At 32.0% G+C, this 20,741-nt stretch overlaps 3 protein-coding genes across 4 annotated transcripts; all 3 read right to left on the minus strand.

Annotated features, from left to right (window-relative positions):
* Positions 1 to 4,471: 4,471 nt before the first annotated feature.
* LOC106420881 lies at positions 4,472 to 8,176 on the minus strand. Its single transcript, XM_048763007.1, has 5 exons — positions 5,924 to 8,176; positions 5,662 to 5,824; positions 5,321 to 5,594; positions 5,164 to 5,254; positions 4,472 to 5,081 (listed from the first exon to the last, which is right to left on the minus strand). Exons 1-5 carry the CDS (start codon positions 5,956 to 5,958, stop codon positions 4,925 to 4,927), a joined length of 720 nt encoding a protein of 239 aa, XP_048618964.1. The 5' UTR covers positions 5,959 to 8,176; the 3' UTR covers positions 4,472 to 4,924.
* On the minus strand, positions 6,476 to 8,842 carry LOC106420882. Its single transcript, XM_048764327.1, has 9 exons — positions 8,501 to 8,842; positions 8,139 to 8,406; positions 7,901 to 8,015; positions 7,709 to 7,794; positions 7,481 to 7,562; positions 7,287 to 7,398; positions 7,043 to 7,206; positions 6,855 to 6,975; positions 6,476 to 6,784 (listed from the first exon to the last, which is right to left on the minus strand). The coding sequence occupies exons 1-9, from the start codon at positions 8,840 to 8,842 to the stop codon at positions 6,476 to 6,478; spliced, it is 1,599 nt and encodes a 532-aa protein (XP_048620284.1).
* A 6,330-nt stretch (positions 8,843 to 15,172) lies between these two features.
* Positions 15,173 to 19,713, minus strand: LOC106437135 (protein DETOXIFICATION 39). Of its 2 annotated transcripts, none has more exons than XR_007326278.1 (8): positions 19,322 to 19,713; positions 16,769 to 17,400; positions 16,446 to 16,502; positions 16,081 to 16,329; positions 15,867 to 15,985; positions 15,667 to 15,753; positions 15,485 to 15,546; positions 15,173 to 15,395 (listed from the first exon to the last, which is right to left on the minus strand). XR_007326278.1 is itself a non-coding variant. In XM_048763008.1 (8 exons), coding segments are annotated over exons 1-8 (1,524 nt in total). In that variant the 5' UTR covers positions 19,649 to 19,708; the 3' UTR covers positions 15,173 to 15,394. The 2 variants fall into 2 exon arrangements, 1 of the variants encoding a protein (XP_048618965.1); XM_048763008.1 differs by having other exon boundaries at positions 16,091 to 16,329; positions 19,322 to 19,708.
* Positions 19,714 to 20,741: the final 1,028 nt, after the last annotated feature.

The following is a 20,741-nucleotide window of genomic DNA, read 5'->3' on the forward strand; positions in this document are numbered from 1 at the left end:
TAAAATTATAGAACTCAAGCTTTTTTAAAAGAACATATGAAAACTTAAATGTAAGAGAACACAAACCCCACATTTTTTAGAAAATGACCAGGTATTTTATCACCTAAAATTTGGAATAACATTTTAATGTGACAAAAATTATTTTGATTGAAAGCTCAAATGATTGATATCTTATAGATAAAGTGGAAACTAAATGTTTTATTTTTTTAATAATAAAAAGAAGAATGCTTTTTTGTTGGAAAAAGAAAGAATGAGAAATAATGAGAGTCAAACACCTAAAATTAATACTGGGTATATTCCTAAATCTGTAAGAAAACTATGAAGATTTTATATTTGACGATAGACCCATAAGTTTGTAAGTGGGTCCGCCTTTCCAACAACAGGTAAAAAAGTACTGTTAACCATACTAGTTGTAATATAAACTATTTGGGTGATAGAAAATGGTTTTAGTCAAGTGGTTAAATGCCAGCATGCTTTAGTAGATTGGTTATGTATCTACCTTTAGGGTATGTTCTATCAGAGTTCAATTTCAATAAATTATGGTTCCGATTGGTAATGGCTGTAGCTTTAAAATTTTTGCTGTAGAAAAAAATCTGTAGATTTTTTGCTGTGGCTTTAAATTTTATTGCTGTAGAATTTTATGAAAGCACTAAAAATTTGCTTTGGATATTTGGCTCTGCAGAGCACTTGTACAGCTGTAGGTTATTTCTAGAGTTGTGGCTTCAAAAAAAAATTTAAAGCTTGATTGCTCTGAATTTGGTGCTTTAGAAATAAATAAGGCTGTGGACAGCACCTACAGCAACTACCAATCACCCCCTATGTTTTTTGTATTGTAAAACTGGCTTGTCGATCTAATTAATGACAAAAAGTTATTTATGCTAAACAAAATGAATAAACATACCAATGATTAAGATAAATTGAGGCGGGTTCTAAACCACATGAATGCTTTAATTTTGGCGAAAATCAGTTGACATCATCAAAACCAGCCAATACATATATATATATATATTAAAATGCTAAATGGAAAATATTAATATATTTGTGATCTTAGTCCAGTGGTTCATTGACTAGTACATTTGTCATCTTAATCTAGTGGTTCGTTGACTTGCTGGTAATGGATTTTTGAGGTTTACCACTAAGGGAAATTGAATATAGTCACTTAAAGTATATTAAAAAAAAAGAATATAGCCACTTAAAGAATTATTTAGCATCATGTCTTTAATTTTATACTAATAAACATAGGAGCAATTGAATCGGTATACTAAAAAGGATATAGAAAAAAAAAAAAAGATTGAACTATGCTAATTCATCTAAAGGTTTGCCAAAAAGTATTTTAACTAATAAGGCATGACTCGTGTAACCGCAGCGGTTATGGTTGCGGGATTCCAAATGCGGGTGGTTACGATTTTAAACGGTGTTAAGATATTTGTACGACTGGTATTGCATTTAGAAATTATTGCATTTGCAGAATATTTATGACTGGTTAAACACCAAACACAACATCAGTTAAATAATAAATTAACAATATTTATATTTTATATAATTATAAAATATTAAAAATCATAATATTATAATAATTATAAAAGTTATATATATTTTTTAAATATTGAAAATATTTTTATTTTAAAAATTTATAATATAACTTAAAATATAATAGATATATTATAGTATTTTTATTGTTTCAATTTAAAAATTTTATTTTTATTTTTGTATTTATATTATTTTAAAGAAAGAAAAAAAATTTACCAACCTCCAACCCTCCGCAACCGCAAACGCTATCTAGAACCATCTTTTGAATTTAAGAGGTTTATAGTGTTTTAAAACGGATAGTAACGGAGAAACCAGTCATGCCGTAAGTTAATAATCATAACTGATTTAGAGAAATTTTGTTAAATTTCACGTTTGATGGGTCAATTTTCAAAAAGAAATCACCAACATAAATACTTTTTCAGAACAACCACTTTCGGTATATCATTTAATTATTTATTAAGTTTAAGATTATAACTTCTTGAACATTACGGTACATTGGTAAACTGATATATGAAACAATACTATTTTGGAATTATATCAAAAAGCTGTGAATTTTTACAAGATAAGTCTTGTTTTTGCAGTTCTCCTATATGTGATATATTTTACTATTTCCAGTGTGAATTGAAAATAGTATTTTATACGTGTGATATCGTATAGTACGTATATATGGTAAATATATTTTATTACTTCCTAAAATATAACTTAGTATTCTCTCTATTTTTAAAAAAGTTTATAGCATTTTTTTATTACAAAAAGTGTCATTCTATATTTCTCATATAATTTTTCATACATAATTTATTTCTTACTATTTTAACTAACCAATAGAAATTTATTTAAAAATTTTAGTTAAATAAAGATATACTAATATATTTTATTATTTTTCTCAATACATGTGAAATATGTAAAAATGACGTTTTTTTGCGAAACAGAGGAAATACTAGTTACTAAAAAAAGATATCACCTCTATGTTGGGTGTAATAATTGATATTTAACATTGAAATATGGAAAGAGTTATTTCTAATATTATAGATACTAGAGGGTTTTTCCGGGCTACGCCCGAATTATTCCGTATAATATTATTGAATTAAACTCGCGTTTTTAGTATTGTAACTTGATTAAATCTTAGATTATTAATCAAATGCCAACAGTTGGAAGCAAAACAATCTATGAGCGTTTGACTAAATCTGCGTCTGTGTTGAAGTTTGCGTTCGCAACAATTGAAAGCTAGAAGTAATAGAAGATAAACCAGTTTCATGTCACCGTTCCAAACGCAGTGAGAAGTCAAGATCCCAATAACGGAGCCAAGATCCCAATAACGGCTGGGATCCAGCCCATTTCCATAATATGTTTTAGAATTAGGAAAAAAGATATATGTGTGTATATATATATTTTATAAAGATAATTTTCCAAAAGATGAATATAATTTAAATTCATATCCATTAAAATCTATCATGAGTTTGTATTATATATATATAGCGAAATCTATGTAGTATTACTTCCCCGAGATCAATTCTTCAGTAGTGATAGTGTACTCCACACTATAATCTATTTTCATTCCAATGGACTTGATAGCCAGTACAGAAATATAGACTCGGATGGTATCTCAATAAGACATACCTTTTGGTTTTGTAATTTAAATTTTAGGTTCTGCCATTATGTTTTCATCGTAATTATATGACAATATGCGTATCTTTATATTTATGGTATCAAATATAATTTCATTTATAATCAAAACCAAATCGTAAATTATGTGACAGTATGAGTATATTTAAATGTCTGTCATCTTGCTTAACTTATATAATAGTGTCTTTATATAGTTGCAACTAAAATTATTTGTTGTAGATATATGGTATTTAAAGATTAGGCTTTGAATGGTGACCAAGGAACGAAAGGGAACGCTGAATTCCTTATCATTCCCAAAAAAAATCACCATTCACATTAATAAGTTCATTTCCTATTCGTTTTTTGTGTTCCTGAAAAGATCACCAGTCGGAGCCTAGGAATACGTGAAATAGTTTACTTATATATTTGTAAATTTTAAATAAATTAATAAGATAGTAATGTCTTTTTGAAACGTACGTGATGGATTAGTAATCTCCATATGTATAAATTATGCATGAACACAAAAAAACTATACTGGTGTATTCATTATGAACTTATAAATGACAACTACCTTAAGATATTATATTTGTAATAAATATTAAATATTACTAAACTATTATAGTGTTCTTTTAAAAATGGACGAACTCCGCACTACATATTCGCTACGCCATAAACAAAATTATTTCTTAGACTAATTGGTTGCTAATTCGGTTGTAAGAACATAGATAAATCTATTAAACAATGTCTAAATGTTAAATGTACACAATTGTGTTAAAGTGCAGAGATTTGTAAGATAATATGTACGCAATTTTGTCCTTAATCAGATATAAACTATGATTATAGGTAGACTCGGATCCTTATTTTAGCAGGACAAAATCTGAAATAATCATTCAAGTGCTAAATCTAAGAATTATTTGGTTTACCTCCGGTGTCCAGACTGTTGGTGGGAGGCGGATTATCCATTTCGTTCATGATGCAATCCATCGTATGCAATCAATAAAACATAACATATTAGTCTATGGATTTCGTTATGCTGAGGTTTCGATGATATTTAAATTGTACACTTCGAGGTTAAGTCGATATATTAGAATCGTTTTGGAAATGGGCTATTGATATTTTTTGTAGGAAGAAGGATAAGAAATTAATGTCGGTTGATACTTGTCTTTTAAGAAGCAACAAATTTCGAAATATGGGTAGTAGATATTCTTATAATTAGTTTGGAATAAATTTAGGTTACCTACTCAGTTTAAAATCAGCTGCAAATTTTATTATTGATGGTAACAAATCATTTATTATTGATTTGACCAAGAATTCTATTATCAATTCCGAAGATTGATACTTTTCACGTATAACTCTTATATTTAACATATAGATTTTTCAAATTAGTATAGGGGAGTGATGTCTAAGAATCATCATCCCTGTACAGATCAATCGATTGTTATCGTAGCTTATATTAGAAATGTATCCTTTATAAAGGTGTAGTAAATATAAAATTGATTGAAAGATTTAAAAAAAAAACACTGAATGGGAAGCATTAGCGAATGTCTAAATACGGCCAACAATTGAACAGCACGAAAGCATTCAGGAGCAGAGTATATTCCTGTACGTATACTCTCAATGCGTAGAACACGTTCAAATCTCTGGATCGACGTCATTTGCTATTCCCCACCAATGCTTATTTTGCTTTTGAAGCCACTGATGTGCTTGATATTTTCATCAAAGAAAAACTGAGTTGCGGATGATGAAGCTAGCAAGAGTTTCCCTGGAAAAATAAAAATTTAGTGTGAATGATTTAGATGTTGAGTTGGTTGGGTTGGTCATTACCTTTACATATACTTGGTATAATGCTTGTTACTAAAACAACTTTATACTTCCGATGGCTCATGGCTTGTAGTTGCCGGAAAAGAGATGCTTCGTTTCCCCATAGCGTTAGCTTCACCATCATCCATCTGCAATGTGTTCATATATTAGCTATAGATCGGAGTTTTTCTAAGATTTCAGGTTTAACAAATCTGTGTTTGTTGATTTTACCCGTTTATAAGCAAACCAATTATCAGCTTCGTTTGATATTCCGGGTAGTGGGGGTAGTCATCTTGCATGATAAGTATCTGGCCTACTACATCTGCCCTGCTAAATGTGAGCAACTGATAATTATATATCTTCGAACAGAGGTCTTGCGATTATTTACCTGGAAGGTATGTGCGTGCAATTGCTGAGTCTATTAGCTGCATGAAGTTGAGAGGAGAGAATTTGCGTGCAGGAAATTCTGGGATCGTGTGTTCTAATTTTAACACACTCGCTTCACGGTTGATACGAATAAAGAACGGCTGCGGAGTCAGCTTGTGTCTGCGATTATTCGGGATGACCATATAATCTGAGAGCTGATATATATCCCCTGCTGATAAGAGGTTAGGATTTGTAGTTGATAACTGTCTGGATAGCTGCCCTTCTAGAGTTTCACCCTATTTTGAAAGAAAAATGGTTAGTTCTGTTGTGTTGTATATGAATCAGTATAGGTAAACAACATACCTCCAAGCAAAAGCATAGGAAACCGGTACCGAGCAAGTCCTTGGCTTCACTTATGATGGGCCAAAGTTTAATAACACGAACTGCTTTTGGGGTTGGTGATATTTTTTGAACATTTCTGTTAGTAATTCCACTAATGCGAAAAGGTCGCCGTACCCATGTGTTTCTGTAAGTGCATACATGTGTGTATAATCTTATTTCAGAAGATCATTGTTGCTAGTATATGCATAAAAATGGAGAGTGCTTATGAGAGAAATCATACTACCTCTTCAATGGTGAACTACTCTTCAAGGATGCCATGATGGAGATGACTCGTTTCTTCGCTGAACGCGTGAACGTGATGTTTGTCTAACGTCAAGACATGGAGATAAGGGTTTTGTTAATTAGATGAGAAAATATCGTGTAGCCATACGGACATTAAGAGTCGCGAATATGGAAAGCTAATATTGCAATTTAAGCAGTATATATAATTGAGAGAGTTAACGGAAAAAAAAAATTAAATATTGAGACATAGCAATGACTGATCAACGTTTTAAATCGAAGTTTTAATCAATCGAGGTAGATACTTGTGGTGGTAATAGCATCCGCATGGAATAAACTATTATCTTCATGTAATATTAAAAGATCATATAGAATAAGTAATTTCCTTAAATAGATAAGCAAAAACCATAAGTCAACAACCTGTTTTAAATAACATAAAAAGACAAAGGTCTGAAGTCTGAAATGAAAAGAAGGCAAAGCCATTAGGGAAAACATAAAAACATTATTTGAATGCAGTAAAAACTATCACTGCAGAGGAGGATAAGTTGACGCCATCTCAGCCACTTTTGGAACGCTTGGTTTCGTTCGACTCAAGAATCTCAGAAGCTTTTCTAGCTCTATCACCAACAGCATCTTCGAAGACATTGGAAAGACCAGACTCATCACTCACAGTCTTCGAAATACCATCAGACGATACTGGAAGTGGAACTTCTGGTGGGAGTATCTTTGTGACAGTAATGGTCTGAGTCTTGGCTGTCAGATTATGATCCGAGACCTTCACAATGAATTTGCGTGTCTGCCCTATTGTGTCAAGCAATGCTTGCGGCACCGGCACGCAATTGTCAACTCCTACACCTCCATTGGTCTAATATTCAAGAAAAATATGAATGAGATCACATAATACGGGTCTATGTATAGAGAGAGTCGGAAGTTACCTCAAAGTAATTAGCAACTAACTCTGCAGCATGTTTCCCAGTCAGGTCCTTGCCAGCATCACCAAGGATGACAAAAATTGCTTGCTCACTCTTATCATAAACTGAAATCCTCGTGAGGTATCTGCAACAAAGAAGATTAGCTATTAGCGCTGCCAAAACGTAGACGCAACTATGAGCATGACACTTACTGAGCAACGCCAGTGACTTCACTTTTCACACACTTCTTATTGTTACAAATGAAGGATCTAGGCCCTTTAACTGCCTTACTGTTACATCCACCGCATGAAATATAGTACCAAGCAGAACCCTGGACAACATCATCTATAGTTGCAGTGCATTCAAACCAAGTAACCTTCATTGTGGAAAAAAATAAGCTTCAGTCAATTACCAAGCGTATGGAAAGAATGTAGAGAAACAGAACAACCCTCGTACCTTAGAAGCTTCCTGCCTAATGTATGAGAATAGCTCCTCAAGTGTCACTGGCTCAGGCTTAGTGACAACATCAGCAGCAATTCTATTAGCAATTTCAGAGTTGGAGCTCAACCTGAAAAAGCGGGGGCCCAATATATATTAGAGCTGATGTCGCAAAATTTGATTGACAATTAACTAAATACACAAATGTACACCACTCAAGATACTCCTTGCTAGGCTGGACATCAGCATCCATGAACACTCGAGACGATGACATAGTACTGAGAGCAAGTGTTCCTGATAATAACAAATGAACCAATGTGACTATACATACCAAGCTCTACCATTGTCTCATCTATTTATAGTATAATTCCTAACGCAATTATGATCTATCATAGATAAGCTATGAAACTGAGCATGATTTTTGTAAAATATAAGCTGACCTCCAAGATGTTTAGGGTTAACTGTGGTGACCAACAGAACGGTCGGAGTGCTCCCGTACGATTTGAACTTCTGGCAGAAGTCGCTGCTGCCTTATCCCATAAGTAAAGCTTCATCACTGGTCCACTACATAAGGTAGATAATATGGTAAGGACAATACACAACGTGTGCGACTATCAAATGGATAAACTTACTCATGTGTCTGAACATGAACGCATAGATGACGCTTCCTTGCTATGTCAGCCTCGTCAAGCGCAGTATGATCGGTGATAGTCTGCCCATCCACCAGCTTCATGTGGCCAAGGTAATCTGATAGAATAATTCAAATCCGCAGTCATCAAATGTTCAAATATAACAGATACACTAAATAGCTAGCAAAATTATAACCTAAAGATATAAACGCAAACACCAACATAGTTCAGCATGGCATACCATAAAGATCACCCTTGGAGTCACAATTGGCCTTAAACTCTTCATAGCTGTGGAACCTGAACCTATCTTCTGGAATTAGAACTGGAGGGCTCTCAAGAACAGTTAAAGCAGAATTCCAGGTGAATGAAACAGTGGCGCTATGATCAGCAACTCGATACTGAACCTTGCTTCTGGATCCGAAAAAGTTGCTCAGCTTACAGACAGAACCAGCTATCAGTTCATATGTCCCTACACGCCCGGCTGGAACAAAACCTTGTATGACAGTTCCCTGTAACAAAATCAATTTATCGATTAATATAAATATTTTCTGGATCGAGCAATATCAAACCAAAAGCCAAAAGTTTTAAGATCCGTAGACAAACCTCTTCGTCGATAAGGAGCATCTCTTGTCCAATGAGAATCTTAGTGTTTGGATTTCGAGCCTCCCAAAAATGAATCAAACGAAACACCAGCTCAGCTTCGCGTGGGCCGAGCGTAACATCTCTGAACAACATCACTTGATCGCCATGCGCAGAGGATAGAGCGGTAGAAGCGTTTGGGTTCATCGAATTAGCGCATAAAACAGCAGTCGTCTCGCTAGGTTTCATCACAGTCGCGGAAGAAGCAGTGGACTTCCCGTTTGGTTTCGCAGTCGTGGAGGTTGCGACGGTCTTCTTGATGGGCTTGCGTTCGCCAAAGACGGTAGAGTTGCCGGTGGGTTCCATCGTGATGAGTAAATGAGAGAATCTTATGAACTTTGATGGAGGCATAAGCTATGAAAAGAGATATATAAATAGAAAATTTTAGAAGAAGATGAAAGGAATCCATTGAATGAGTTCAATCTCAGGTTTGATGAGAGCAATTAGTAGCGAAATTACTCATCGAAACGGATCTGGATAAGAGAGAAATGGAAGAGATGGAAGTCGAACGGTGGGCGACGGAGGAAAGTAGGTTTACGACATTCATCGCGTAACACATCTGCCCTTCGGTTGCGCAATCTGGGCTTTAGACTTCAGAATAGATGGACCAAAAACAACGGAGGCCCAAACAAAACTAACTCATTAATGACATGAAAGTTTGCTACATTCTTACTGGCCAATTTTATAATCCGACGTGGACATCTTAGAATGCTCTTATATCGGGCTCTTAGTATTGTGAGGGCAAGTAGCTTTAGAGAACTTTTAAAACTCTTAAGTAAATTATATTAAAAATATTAATAGTTTTGGTTGGAGAAACTCTCCATTAGTTTCTCGGTTATGTAATAGCTATAGTCATAGAGAAAACATAAAATATAAAATGCGTTTGTATGTCAGTTTCAGCAATGTTTTAAGAAAGTGAACACAAACAAAAATATCAAATTATAAAGAAAGACTACGTGGTTGATGTCTTTTCCATGACAATGCAATAAAGTGAACACTGCCGACAAAAATCAAGTGAACAATGACGATCAGATAAATTATTAAGAAAGACTAGACAGTATATGTGAATGGTTTGTTTATAAAGGTATCAGATGCTTACCTAAAGACCAACAAAAAGTCCCACCTATAATCACCATTTTCATTAAAAGTCCTTAACAAAGTCTTAATCTACAAATAACAATATAAAATTTTAAGAACTCTCAAATAAGTCTCATTGATAACCATGCTCTTAGATGCCTTCAGAAGACAAACAGAAACACCAAATGGATAACGAGTACAGAGAGGGTAGCACTCTCATTAGTTCAGCTTTTAACAACAAGTAACCAATCGTAAATCCGACAAATAATCTCTGAACCAAGCTAGATAGTCTGATATCATTAGATTCACCGACCAAAATGGACTGTATAAATATCCCTTTTCGCAGCTAGTGTTCGAATCCAAGATCTGACATGACCTCACTATATACAGACTGATTACTGATGATTTAACCGGTTGAGGTACCGTCTGTGGTTGTCCAAAAAAAAAAGGTACCGTCTATGTATAACTTTAACAATTTCACGTGTCAACAGTCTACTATGCTATATATCTTGCAAAGTTTGGTTATGCGAGTGATGTTTTAATCAGAGAACTAGATCTCGATCCGTGCAACCGCGCAGATTTTTGTTTTCATTTATTTTTATATAAATATTTTATTTTAATTCTAAATTAGTATATATTATAATATATATATGTCTATCAATTTTTAAAACATAATAAGTTTATTGTATATTTTTTTCATTGAATAGATTGTTTCAAACTTTCACATGTATTTGTATCTTATTCTATATATATATTTTCGGATTATTATTTCATTATTAAAATCGTAACTATATATATAAAAATTAGTAAAATATTATTTTATTGTCATATTCAAAAATATTGTAACATTTCACAAATTTATAAAGTTTTTAAAAAATTAAACTTTTCGTTTCATAGATTTATATTATCGAGTCAATAATTAAACATTTAGTTTTTGTTTAATTTTTAAAATAAATTATATAGTTTAAATTTTTTTTCATAGGTTTAAGGTAGTAAATATTAATCATTGTTAGATAATATGATTTTTGTTATTTAAAAAAATCTTTATAATTTTAAAAGTTAACATCGACAAATATTTAAATATTTAGCATATAGAGTTATAGTATTACAACGTTAAATTATATCTATTTAATTTAAACTATCTATAAATCCAATGAATCATCTATTGTTTAAATCAAATTATTGATAACCCAATAAAAAATTCTGGTAGGCCCAAAATTTAAATGATAAGATTAGATATTAAATGTAACATGACTTTCTAGGTGTAGATACATTAAGTATATTTTTTTTAAAAAATCACACATGAATCAAGGTTGTGACTTGTGTTTTAATATATAAGATTGATATATATTATAATATATATGTGCTATCAATTTTTAAAACATAATAAGTTTACTGTATATTTTTTTCATTGAATAGATTGTTTCAAACTTTTACATGTATTTGTATCTTCTTCTATATATATATTTTCGGATTATTATTTCATTATTAAAATCGTAACTATATATGTATACAAATTAGTAAAATATTTTTCTATTGTCATATTCAAAGATATTGTAAGATTTCACAAATTTAGAAATTTTTTAAGAAACTAAACTTTTCGCTTCATAGATTTATATTATCGAGTAAATAATTAAACATTTAGTTTTTGTTTAATTTTTAAAATAAACTATATAGTTTAAAATTTATTTTCATAGGTTTAAGGCAGTAAAGATTAATCACTGTTAGATAATATGATTTTTGTTATTTAAAAAAAAATCTTTATAATTTTAAAAGTTAACATCGACAAATATTTGAATTATTAACATATGGAGGTATAGTATTACAACATTAAATTATATCTATTTAATTTATACTATATATAAATCTAATGGATCATCTATTGTTTAAATCCAATTATTGATAGCCCAATAAAAATTTCTGGTATGTCCAAAATTTAAATGATAAGATTAGAGATTAAATATAACATGACTTTCTAAGAATAGGTCCATTAGGTCCATTTTTAAAAAAAATCACACATGAATCAAGGTTGTGACTTCTGTTTTAATATATAAGATATGTTGCAAAAGGTGCCTAAAATGAAAAGCGTATTTTGAATCAGAACTTTTTTATACCGCCCCACCCCGCCCACGGCTAAAGGGCCACCCACGCCCGCTCACTCGGCCCGTGGGCTCCATCCTGTTTGACGGTGGTGCGTTAAATTTTCCAAGGTCCGAAAGTCTTGTTTACTGACCCTGCAATCACCACCCGACTTTTTCCCGTGCTTTGGCCTCACTCACACGATATCGCAAATCACTTTCCGATAGGTCACCCATCCTTTCACTTCTCAAGCCCAAACACGTTTAACTCTGGAGTTCTAAACGGATGTGTGACGGAAAAGGTAAGTCAACTTTGGTGACATAGGTGGCCAAATCAATTCTCTTAAGCTTTTCCATATATCACAACTCGGGATGTTACAATTCACCATCTCTCAAAGAACGCAACGTCCTCGTTGCGCCCCATGACAGGTCTCAAGACGCTTCTCGGGTCAGAACCGAGATGGCTAACCAGCTATGGTACCACTTATAACGCCTCACCCCGCCCACGGCTAATGGGCCACCCACGCCCGCTCACTCGGCCTGTGGGCCCCATCCTGTTTGACGGTGGTGCGTTAAATTTTCCAATGTCCGAAAGTCTTGTTTACTGACCCTGCAATCACCACCCGAACTTTCTCCGTGCTTTGGCCTCACTCTCACAGTATCGCAAATCACTTCACGATAGGTCACCCATCCTTTCAGTACTCCAGCCCAAACACGTTTAACTCTGGAGTTTTAAACGGATGTGTTACGGAAAAGGTAAGTTAACTTTGATGACATAGGTAGCCAAATCAATTCTCTTAAGTCTTCTCTTAAAACAGAAGTCACAACCTTGATTCATGTGTGATTTTTTTAAAAAAATTGACCTAATGTACATATTCTTAGAAAGTCATGTTATATTTAATCTATAATCTTATCGTTTAAATTTTGGGTCTACAAGAAATTTTTATTGGGCTATCAATAATTGGATTTAAACAATAGACAATCCATTGAATTTATAGATAGTATAAATTAAATAGATATAATTTAATATTGTAATATTATATCTCCATATGTTAATTATTTAAATATTTGTCGATGTTAAATTTTAAAATTATGAAGATTTTTTTAAAATAAAAAAAATCATATTATCTAACAATGATTAATCTTTACTACCTTAAACCAATCAAAACAAATTTTAAACTATATAGTTTATTTTAAAAATTAAACAAAAACTAAATATTTAATTATTTACTCGAATTATATGTGAAGCGAAAATTTTAATTTTAAATTTTTTTTTCTAAATTTTTGAAATGTTACAATATTTTTGAATATGACAATAAAATAATATTTTACTAATCTTTATTTATATAGTTACGATTTTAATAATGAAATAATAATCTGAAAATATATATATAGAAGAAGATACAAATACATATGAAAGTTTGAAACAATCTATTCAATGAAAAAAATATACCTTAAACTTATTATGTTTTAAAAATTGATAGACACATATATATTATAATATATATCAATTTAGAATTGAAAACAAAATGTTTATATAAAAATAAATGAAAGCGAAAATCCGCGCGTTTGCGCGGATCGAGATCTAGTCTATCTTATTAAAGTACAAGTAATTTAAGTTTTTGTTTGGCAACATAGATATCAGTTAAAAAAATATAGTGTTGTTTAGAAACATGAATACAATATATTAAGGAAAAAAAAGTAATTGGTTTATGTTATCAAGAAAAATTGGAAATTCATTATATTATGAAAACTATATATATGGGTCAACTTTAAAATATACGAAAAATGGCTGGCCCAATCTAATTACCTAAAAACATCTTTGTCTAAAATAATCATAAAACAAAATTTAAATTTTATATACATATTTCAAATAAAAATATTAATTTAAAATTGATTTATATCAAAAATTGACTCAAAAATATACATATATTCAAAAATTGATTTTACTAAAATTTTTTTTATAAGAATTATAAAACTGTTTTAAATATATTTAAGAAAAATACAATACAAAGCAATTTCAAACACCAACGTAAATTATGATTTTTATATTTCATATTAAGCTTTAAAATATAATATATATGATTATTTATATGTTGGTACGTATAAAATACTATTAATTATATGATTAATTATATGATGGTAGGTAAAAGACACGATTAACTATATGATGACACATATATGATATTTAATAGTGACATGAAAAAAATAAATAATAGCATATTTTTGCAATATTATATCTTCTATCTTATTAAATTAGAAGTACCTTTGGGAATGTTTGGAAACAAGAATAACATAATTAAAAAGAAATATAATGTTGTTTGAAAATATGGATAGCAGTATATTAAAAAAAACTTATGTTATTAAAAAAAAAATTGAAGTCCATTATATTTTTATAAATTATCTGTTTGGACCAGATTTAAAATATACGAAAATGACTCAATCTAATTACTTTTTTTGTGCAACTAGTCCAATCTAATTAAATAAAAACATATTTTGTCTAAATTAATCACTAAACAAAATTCAAAACAAAAATTGATTCAAAAATATACATGTATTCAAAAATTGATTTTTATTAATGTATTTTCCAATAACCATTATAAAAGTGTTTTCAATATATATAAAAAATACAATACAAAGGAACTAACAGATTGAGTAAACCTTCTTTCTAATTTTTTTTATGGACCACTGAAATAGAATTAGATATACAATACTAGAAATAACTATAATATTTGAGTTACAATATCAAATAAACAATGTAACAAAAAATAATATATGAATGTATTAGTATTCCTTTATTCATATTACAAATACGATAATAGTCAAACAATAATATATAATGGGACCATAATTTTTTAAATCCAACAATTATCAATTAGTTATGAATTGTTAATGTTCTTAACATCCGTGCGGACCAGTTTAATCTTATAGCAGTAGTTGTGCACCCAGTCAAAAGAATTTGGTCTCGCCCCTGTTGATATATACTTTTTTTTTTGGAACACCACCCCTGTTGATTTTTTTTTTGTTCTAACCATCCATTAAAACATTACTTCAAAGGGTCCATACAAAAGAGGAAAGCTAAACCTCTGAAGGAGGAGAGTTCTGCAAAGCAAACAGAGCTGATTTCGCAAGGTTATCAGCCACTGCATTGCCCAAACGGGGAATAAACTGAAAAGAGATCGCAGCAACAAAGGAACAAGCTAAAAACAGGATATCAAGCAGCACATTACGAACCGAGATGTCCATCTCCTGCTTGTTGATTAAAGAGATCAATATCTTAGAGTCCGAGAAGACTTTGATGACAGTACGAAATATCGCTAAAGTCTTGCCCTTTTGTGATTGCTAATCAAATTAATTAAAATGAACCAAAAATGAGTAAACCTTTTCTTAAACGAAAAAGAAACTGCCATGCCCCCATTGGTGTGCTATAGCTTATAGCTAGTTTAACTATGTGTGCATCACTCCTGATATTACATTTGAATTCCCGGATAAATACTTAAAAGACGGTATTCGAGTAATATACAATAGATCAATTTTAAAACAAATTTAAATAGATTTGATAAAACCATCCATTAGATCAGCCGACAAATATTATTACAAAGAAAAAAGCTTCAAAAAGAAGATCTTCTTTTCAAATACCTCCACAGACCACACATGTCACATGTTATTCTTTTTTGGTCTTCCATTCCGGCAGACTTAATAACCTGCATTTTGTTATATATTAGTATTATGTTATGTTTAAAATTTAAATGCTAGCTGTTTCTGATCATTAATTTTTTATTAAGTTCATTACTAATTTTGGAGAGAATTCTTCTTGTCGTCCCACATATCCAATCGTTTCCTAGCTTTTTCCACCTAAAGTATTGTATAACAATAGAATCTTAATAATATGTAGACACCCTTAAAATCAAATTTAACTTATAAAACATAATATATAAACCAATAGGATACGGGTTCATATCAAGTAATATTTACCTCTTTATCCCAATCTGTTCGGTACGTGACGTAAAGTAAAATGAGGGTTTGCATGAGGGTACCTCCAATCATCCCGGTCCATATTCCCTATCACCAAAATTCACATATAAATTTGATTTTACTATATTAGATAAAAGCATATATTATACAGAAAGTTTACACCAAAAAAAAAATATTATATTGAAAATATTGAAAACGACCTTGGCTTGCAAATTGAAAGTAAACCCAAGAACACAACCAATGGGAATACCAATAACATAGTAACAACCAACATTCACATACGCCACGAATGTCTGCCATCCACACCCCACTGCCACTCCTACAAACACATGCCAATTCGAAATTTATTTGGTCCGGTTTAGTAACTATATACACTGGTTTTCTCCGGTTTGAAGCTAATTTTAACGCACATACATATACGTACCGGACAAGACGGGTTGGATTCCGTTGAGGATAACTGTAACGGCGAGAAAAGGACAGAGGTCAGAAACGGCTTTAGCCACGTCAGCGTCCGACGTGAAAATGTAGCTAATGTAATCACGTGACGCCAACAGGATGACTGCCTCCGCGACGGAGATCACGAAGGAAACGAAAGTGGCCGTCCATGTAGAGAACAACGCCGATTTTGGATTTCCCGCTCCGAGCTCATTACTTGTTCGTATACTGTCACGTATTTTTCAGTTCGTCATTTTTTTTTGTCAAATTCATCATTTAATTTTAATAATGGTGGCTAACAAGTAATGATTTACTCCAATATTTAAGACGGAATAAATACTAACCTTGCAGCCGCGTTGAAACCGACCGAGACCATGAATGATAATGCTGAAACTGCCATACTGTAACAAAAGGGAGTAACTGTTATACATATCGCACAAGTTATAATTATGTCAAATCATTAGATAGGTGAGGTCTGCCTCAATAATGTACACCAAAAAACATAATTCACGAGTCTCTCTCAATTATGTTTCTCGTGGGGATAGATTAAGTGGTTATTGTATCTAAAAGTATAGACAAGTCCCCTCAACCAAAAATAAACCTAAACAAAATATTTGTTGGAAAAAATCAAGATATTAATCAAATAATGGACTCATAATAGACTTACCAAATCGAAAGAGAATCTAGAGAGAGAGCAGGGTCCTTAAGCAGACCAGCGAGAAGAACCAGAATCTGTGAATACCACATTTCCAGACAGATCATAACAGCGGAGCCAACAGAGAGTTTAGAAAAACTCCAAAGACCTTGGAACGATCTCGAGCTAAGACCAGTCCACGTGTGTCTGAACCTTTGACTATTCTTAATATACAAAGCTTGAGCCACAACTATAACCCACCAAGAGATAGTAAGAACGCAAGCGATTCCCATAAGGCCCATGCCCATTACGTAAACGGTGATCCACGTAAACAAGATCTGGAGGAGAAGGGCGGCGCCTGAGATGTACGCGCTGGGGATCACTACGCTTTGGGCCTGGAGGAACTTCTGGGCCGTGAAGTTGACTGCGTAGGCAAAGATTTGAGGGATGAGTCCGGCGATGTACAAAGAACCTTTGTATGATACTGTTTTAGGTTCGCCTAACAGAAGTAGAATCGGGTATGAGAAGGTGTATAGTACTGTCATTGGCAAACCCACTAAAGCAAGGACTATTGTTGCTCTTTGGAGATAGATCCCAAGCATGTCATAGCGTTGGGCCCCATATGCTTGTCCACATAGTGTCTCGACTGCACTGCCCATGCCCAACTGAAAAGGAAATACAAAAACTTAATTGAATCTATAAATAAGTTTTCTCGATCTGCAGTAGCTTAATTGTATACTTTAACTCACAGCTAAAAAAAGTAAGACGTATTTTCAAACGTAGAAAATGGAAGAAAACTTGCGAGATACTCCCTCTGTTTCATATTAAGTGTCGTTTTGGGTCTATGCACACGGATTAAAGAAACAATTAATTTTGTACATTTCCTATATAAAAACACAATTACCAATACACCAAACCATATTTCAACCAATAAAAAAATAAATTATTGAATAAAACTAATAAATTTTGCATTGAAAATCGAAAACGACACTTATTTTGTAACGAAAAAAATTTTCTACAACGACACTTATTCAGAAACGGAAGGAGTAATAATTTTCGGGTAAATTTAATAAAATTGGGGATTTTCTATAAGAATATCTTTAATAGGGGTAAAATTATGGGTAGTCTGGAAGTTTTTTTTTGTAAAAAACATTAGAGTCTAGCAAAAACAAAAATGCAAAGTAGAAGTTGGTAAATGTCACGACTTCGGGCATCAATAATCTACGTATCAATCTCTTTTTGCTTTTTCAGAAGTGCGAATCAATCATTCTTTTTTTTTTTTTTTTTTTTTGAACTCATGCGAATCAATCATTCATTATTTCATTTCAAGAGAAAGAGGATTGAGTATACTGAGAATTTTCAAAAGAAACACTTTAAAATAAACGATGCTACCCAAGATTTTATGTTACACATTCTATTAAGCCAAACCAGACTCGAAATCGTTACAAGTACTTATCGAAAAAAAACCGCTATAATAAGAAAATGAAAGATTATTTCATTTTGTAGTAAAAGAACAACTGTATGTTTACGGAAGTTGCTGCATACATAAGTTTTGATTCCTGATTAAGAACATTGAATCGTTAAGTTACCTTCAGTGCAACCAGGGGTGATAATTTTTTAACAATACTGTACTTGTTGCTGAGCCTAGAGACTAGAGTAATATTCCTTCCGTTTTTTTAATATAAATCATTTTATAATTATACACATAGATTAACAAATTATTACTTTTTTATATTTTCTAAACAAAAACATCATTAATTATTTACCTAACCACAAATCAACCAATAATAAAATAGAAGGTTTATTATCATTGGTCATGTAACATTAAGTGTTAATAAATTTTACATAGAAAATCGAAAACATCATATAATTTGGAACATAAAAATTTCTATAAAACAATTTATATAAAAAAACGGAGGGAATATTTAACACTTAAATAAATGACTATCGTTATAGCCACACATTATATATATATATATTTATAAGTTTGGTAAGATAAGATAAGCTTAGCATTTTATATCAATTTTTATTAGATTTGGTGGGAATCGAAGAAGAGAGTATCGATATTCAAGTCAGCAACAAAATAAAATTTAATGTTCACGCGCCACACGAGGGAAATTTTTAATTCTTAAAACTTCAACTGGTCATCTTGGTGGCGGTTGACCGTAAACATTGAATACCAAATGCAGAAGAAAAAAACAATGATATTAATTCTTCATACACACTACTAGCGAAATAAAGTGTTTGTAATTTTGGCTCAAAAACTATCAAAGATAATATAAGATGAAAAAAGAAAAAGAGTGTTTGCTTTTACAATCTTAAACTTTTCACCAAAAAACTCTATACTAAACACTTCCTCTGTTCCTCGTCATCTCGACTATTTTTACTAAAAAAACCAACTCTATGACCAAATGGTCATTGCTATGTGGTGTAGCGTGAATTAAGAAGTTGATATCATGAGTCAACAGAATAAGAGTTGATAATTTTAAATAAAGTTGATAACTTACTATCATGAGTCAACAAAATAAGAGTTGATAATTTTAAATAATTATATCATTCACCGTGTAGTGTAGAGTAAAAACGTACCATGAGGCCATAGACAAGAGAGAAGCAGCTATTTCCGAGGGACGCGGCGGCGAGTTCCTGACTGCCGAGATGTCCGGCGAAGATACGAGCGGAGATACTCATGCCGCTGTTAACTAAATAGACAAGTATAGCCGGAAGTGCCAACCGGAAAAGTAGTTTCATCTCTATGCACGATCCTAGGTACACGCGCCTCAGATAAGGAAGGCTACTCTCCGTCAAAACGCTCTCGAGTCCGACATCATTGTGAGGTTTTCGCTCCGAGACCGTCGGATCCACCAAAGGTCGCTGGAGACCGGTTCTCTCCACCGTCCCAGTTGGCACAACCATTGGTTATTGTGTTTGGTTTTTATCTTGTTTTAACTTCTAAGTTTTATAACAAGTCTTACGAGAGCAGGGTTTATATACTAAAGACCGAGGAGGGAGTTGGGGCGGGGGCGGGGGCGGGGGTGGGGGTGGGGGTGGGGGGAAGAGATATGAGGATCTGTGCGGTTTTAAAATAGTAAAAAAGAAATGAAGATAATTAAGAAAAAACAAACCCATTTGTGTTTTGTGCTAAAGACAAGTAATTGAGTGGCTGAGAGGTACAAGACTTGTCCCGTGGGTTTCAAGAGGCAGTGTAAAAACATTTTTGCTCAATTATATAAAACAAAAGCATGATGCAATTATTCTAAATAACCTGTTAAATGTATAGAAATCAGAAAACATATTTAATTTTTAATACTATGTTAATTATTGAAATTATAATACAGAAAATATTGATGATTAACTGGAGCAGACGTTTTAAAATTATACGGAAGACGAGTTTTGATTTGGTTTTTAAAATCGTTTACGAAGGAAGGAAACAAACTAAAGTGAACCTTTTAGAATTAAAAAGAAAAACAAAAACGATAACAGAAATTATAATTTTAAAATGATTTATTCAATGTAACTGATCATTTTTTGTCACGTGCTCTGTTCGTCACCAGTTCTCTTACTGAAAATATATAAAATTAACTATATTATAATATCTCACATTATCTCTTACTGAAAATATATAAAATATATAAAATTAACTATATATTATAATATATAAAATTAACTATATTGTAATATTCAAAACCATCGTAACAAAATATTTTCTATACAGTTTAACAATTCCAAAATAGCTAGGTTATGTTTTTTATTCTGTATGAAATCAATATTTCAAGATTAGTCATATAATCTATTAAATTATGAAATGCTATTTTCGACAATGTTGTAATAACGTGAATACTGACGACGGCCAAAATTATCAATTGAAAAAGAATGACTATGTGGACAAAAAAATTCAAACTTGCCGGAAAACATAAAAATGAATTTCACGTTGAATAATCTACCAAGATTTTATGGTTGTAGTTAGCTGGACAGCATTGTCCTTACTCCTTAGTCCTTACTAAGCAGT

Source organism: Brassica napus, chromosome C7, assembly GCF_020379485.1.
Source record: "Brassica napus cultivar Da-Ae chromosome C7, Da-Ae, whole genome shotgun sequence".
Classification (NCBI taxonomy): Eukaryota; Viridiplantae; Streptophyta; class Magnoliopsida; order Brassicales; family Brassicaceae; genus Brassica; species Brassica napus.

What these genes read in the sequence shown, in the direction of transcription:
- LOC106420882 (XM_048764327.1), bottom strand. Translation starts at nt 8,842, where the DNA reads ATGGAACCCACCGGCAACTCTACCGTCTTTGGCGAACGCAAGCCCATC. An exon ending in GTTCATGTTCAGACACATGA is followed by an intron (nt 7,795 to 7,900) that starts GTAAGTTTATCC and finishes GGGATAAGGCAG; the next exon opens with CAGCGACTTCTGCCAGAAGT. An exon ending in TAGTTGCTAATTACTTTGAG is followed by an intron (nt 6,785 to 6,854) that starts GTAACTTCCGAC and finishes CTTGAATATTAG; the next exon opens with ACCAATGGAGGTGTAGGAGT.
- LOC106420881 (XM_048763007.1), bottom strand. Translation starts at nt 5,958, where the DNA reads ATGGCATCCTTGAAGAGTAGTTCACCATTGAAGAG. An exon ending in TGCACGCACATACCTTCCAG is followed by an intron (nt 5,255 to 5,320) that starts GTAAATAATCGC and finishes TTAGCAGGGCAG; the next exon opens with ATGTAGTAGGCCAGATACTT. An exon ending in ATTGGTTTGCTTATAAACGG is followed by an intron (nt 5,082 to 5,163) that starts GTAAAATCAACA and finishes AACACATTGCAG; the next exon opens with ATGGATGATGGTGAAGCTAA.
- LOC106437135 (XM_048763008.1), bottom strand. Translation starts at nt 19,648, where the DNA reads ATGGTTGTGCCAACTGGGACGGTGGAGAGAACCGGTCTCCAGCGACCT. An exon ending in CTAGATTCTCTTTCGATTTG is followed by an intron (nt 16,503 to 16,768) that starts GTAAGTCTATTA and finishes CTTTTGTTACAG; the next exon opens with TATGGCAGTTTCAGCATTAT. An exon ending in GAACAGATTGGGATAAAGAG is followed by an intron (nt 15,547 to 15,666) that starts GTAAATATTACT and finishes ACAATACTTTAG; the next exon opens with GTGGAAAAAGCTAGGAAACG.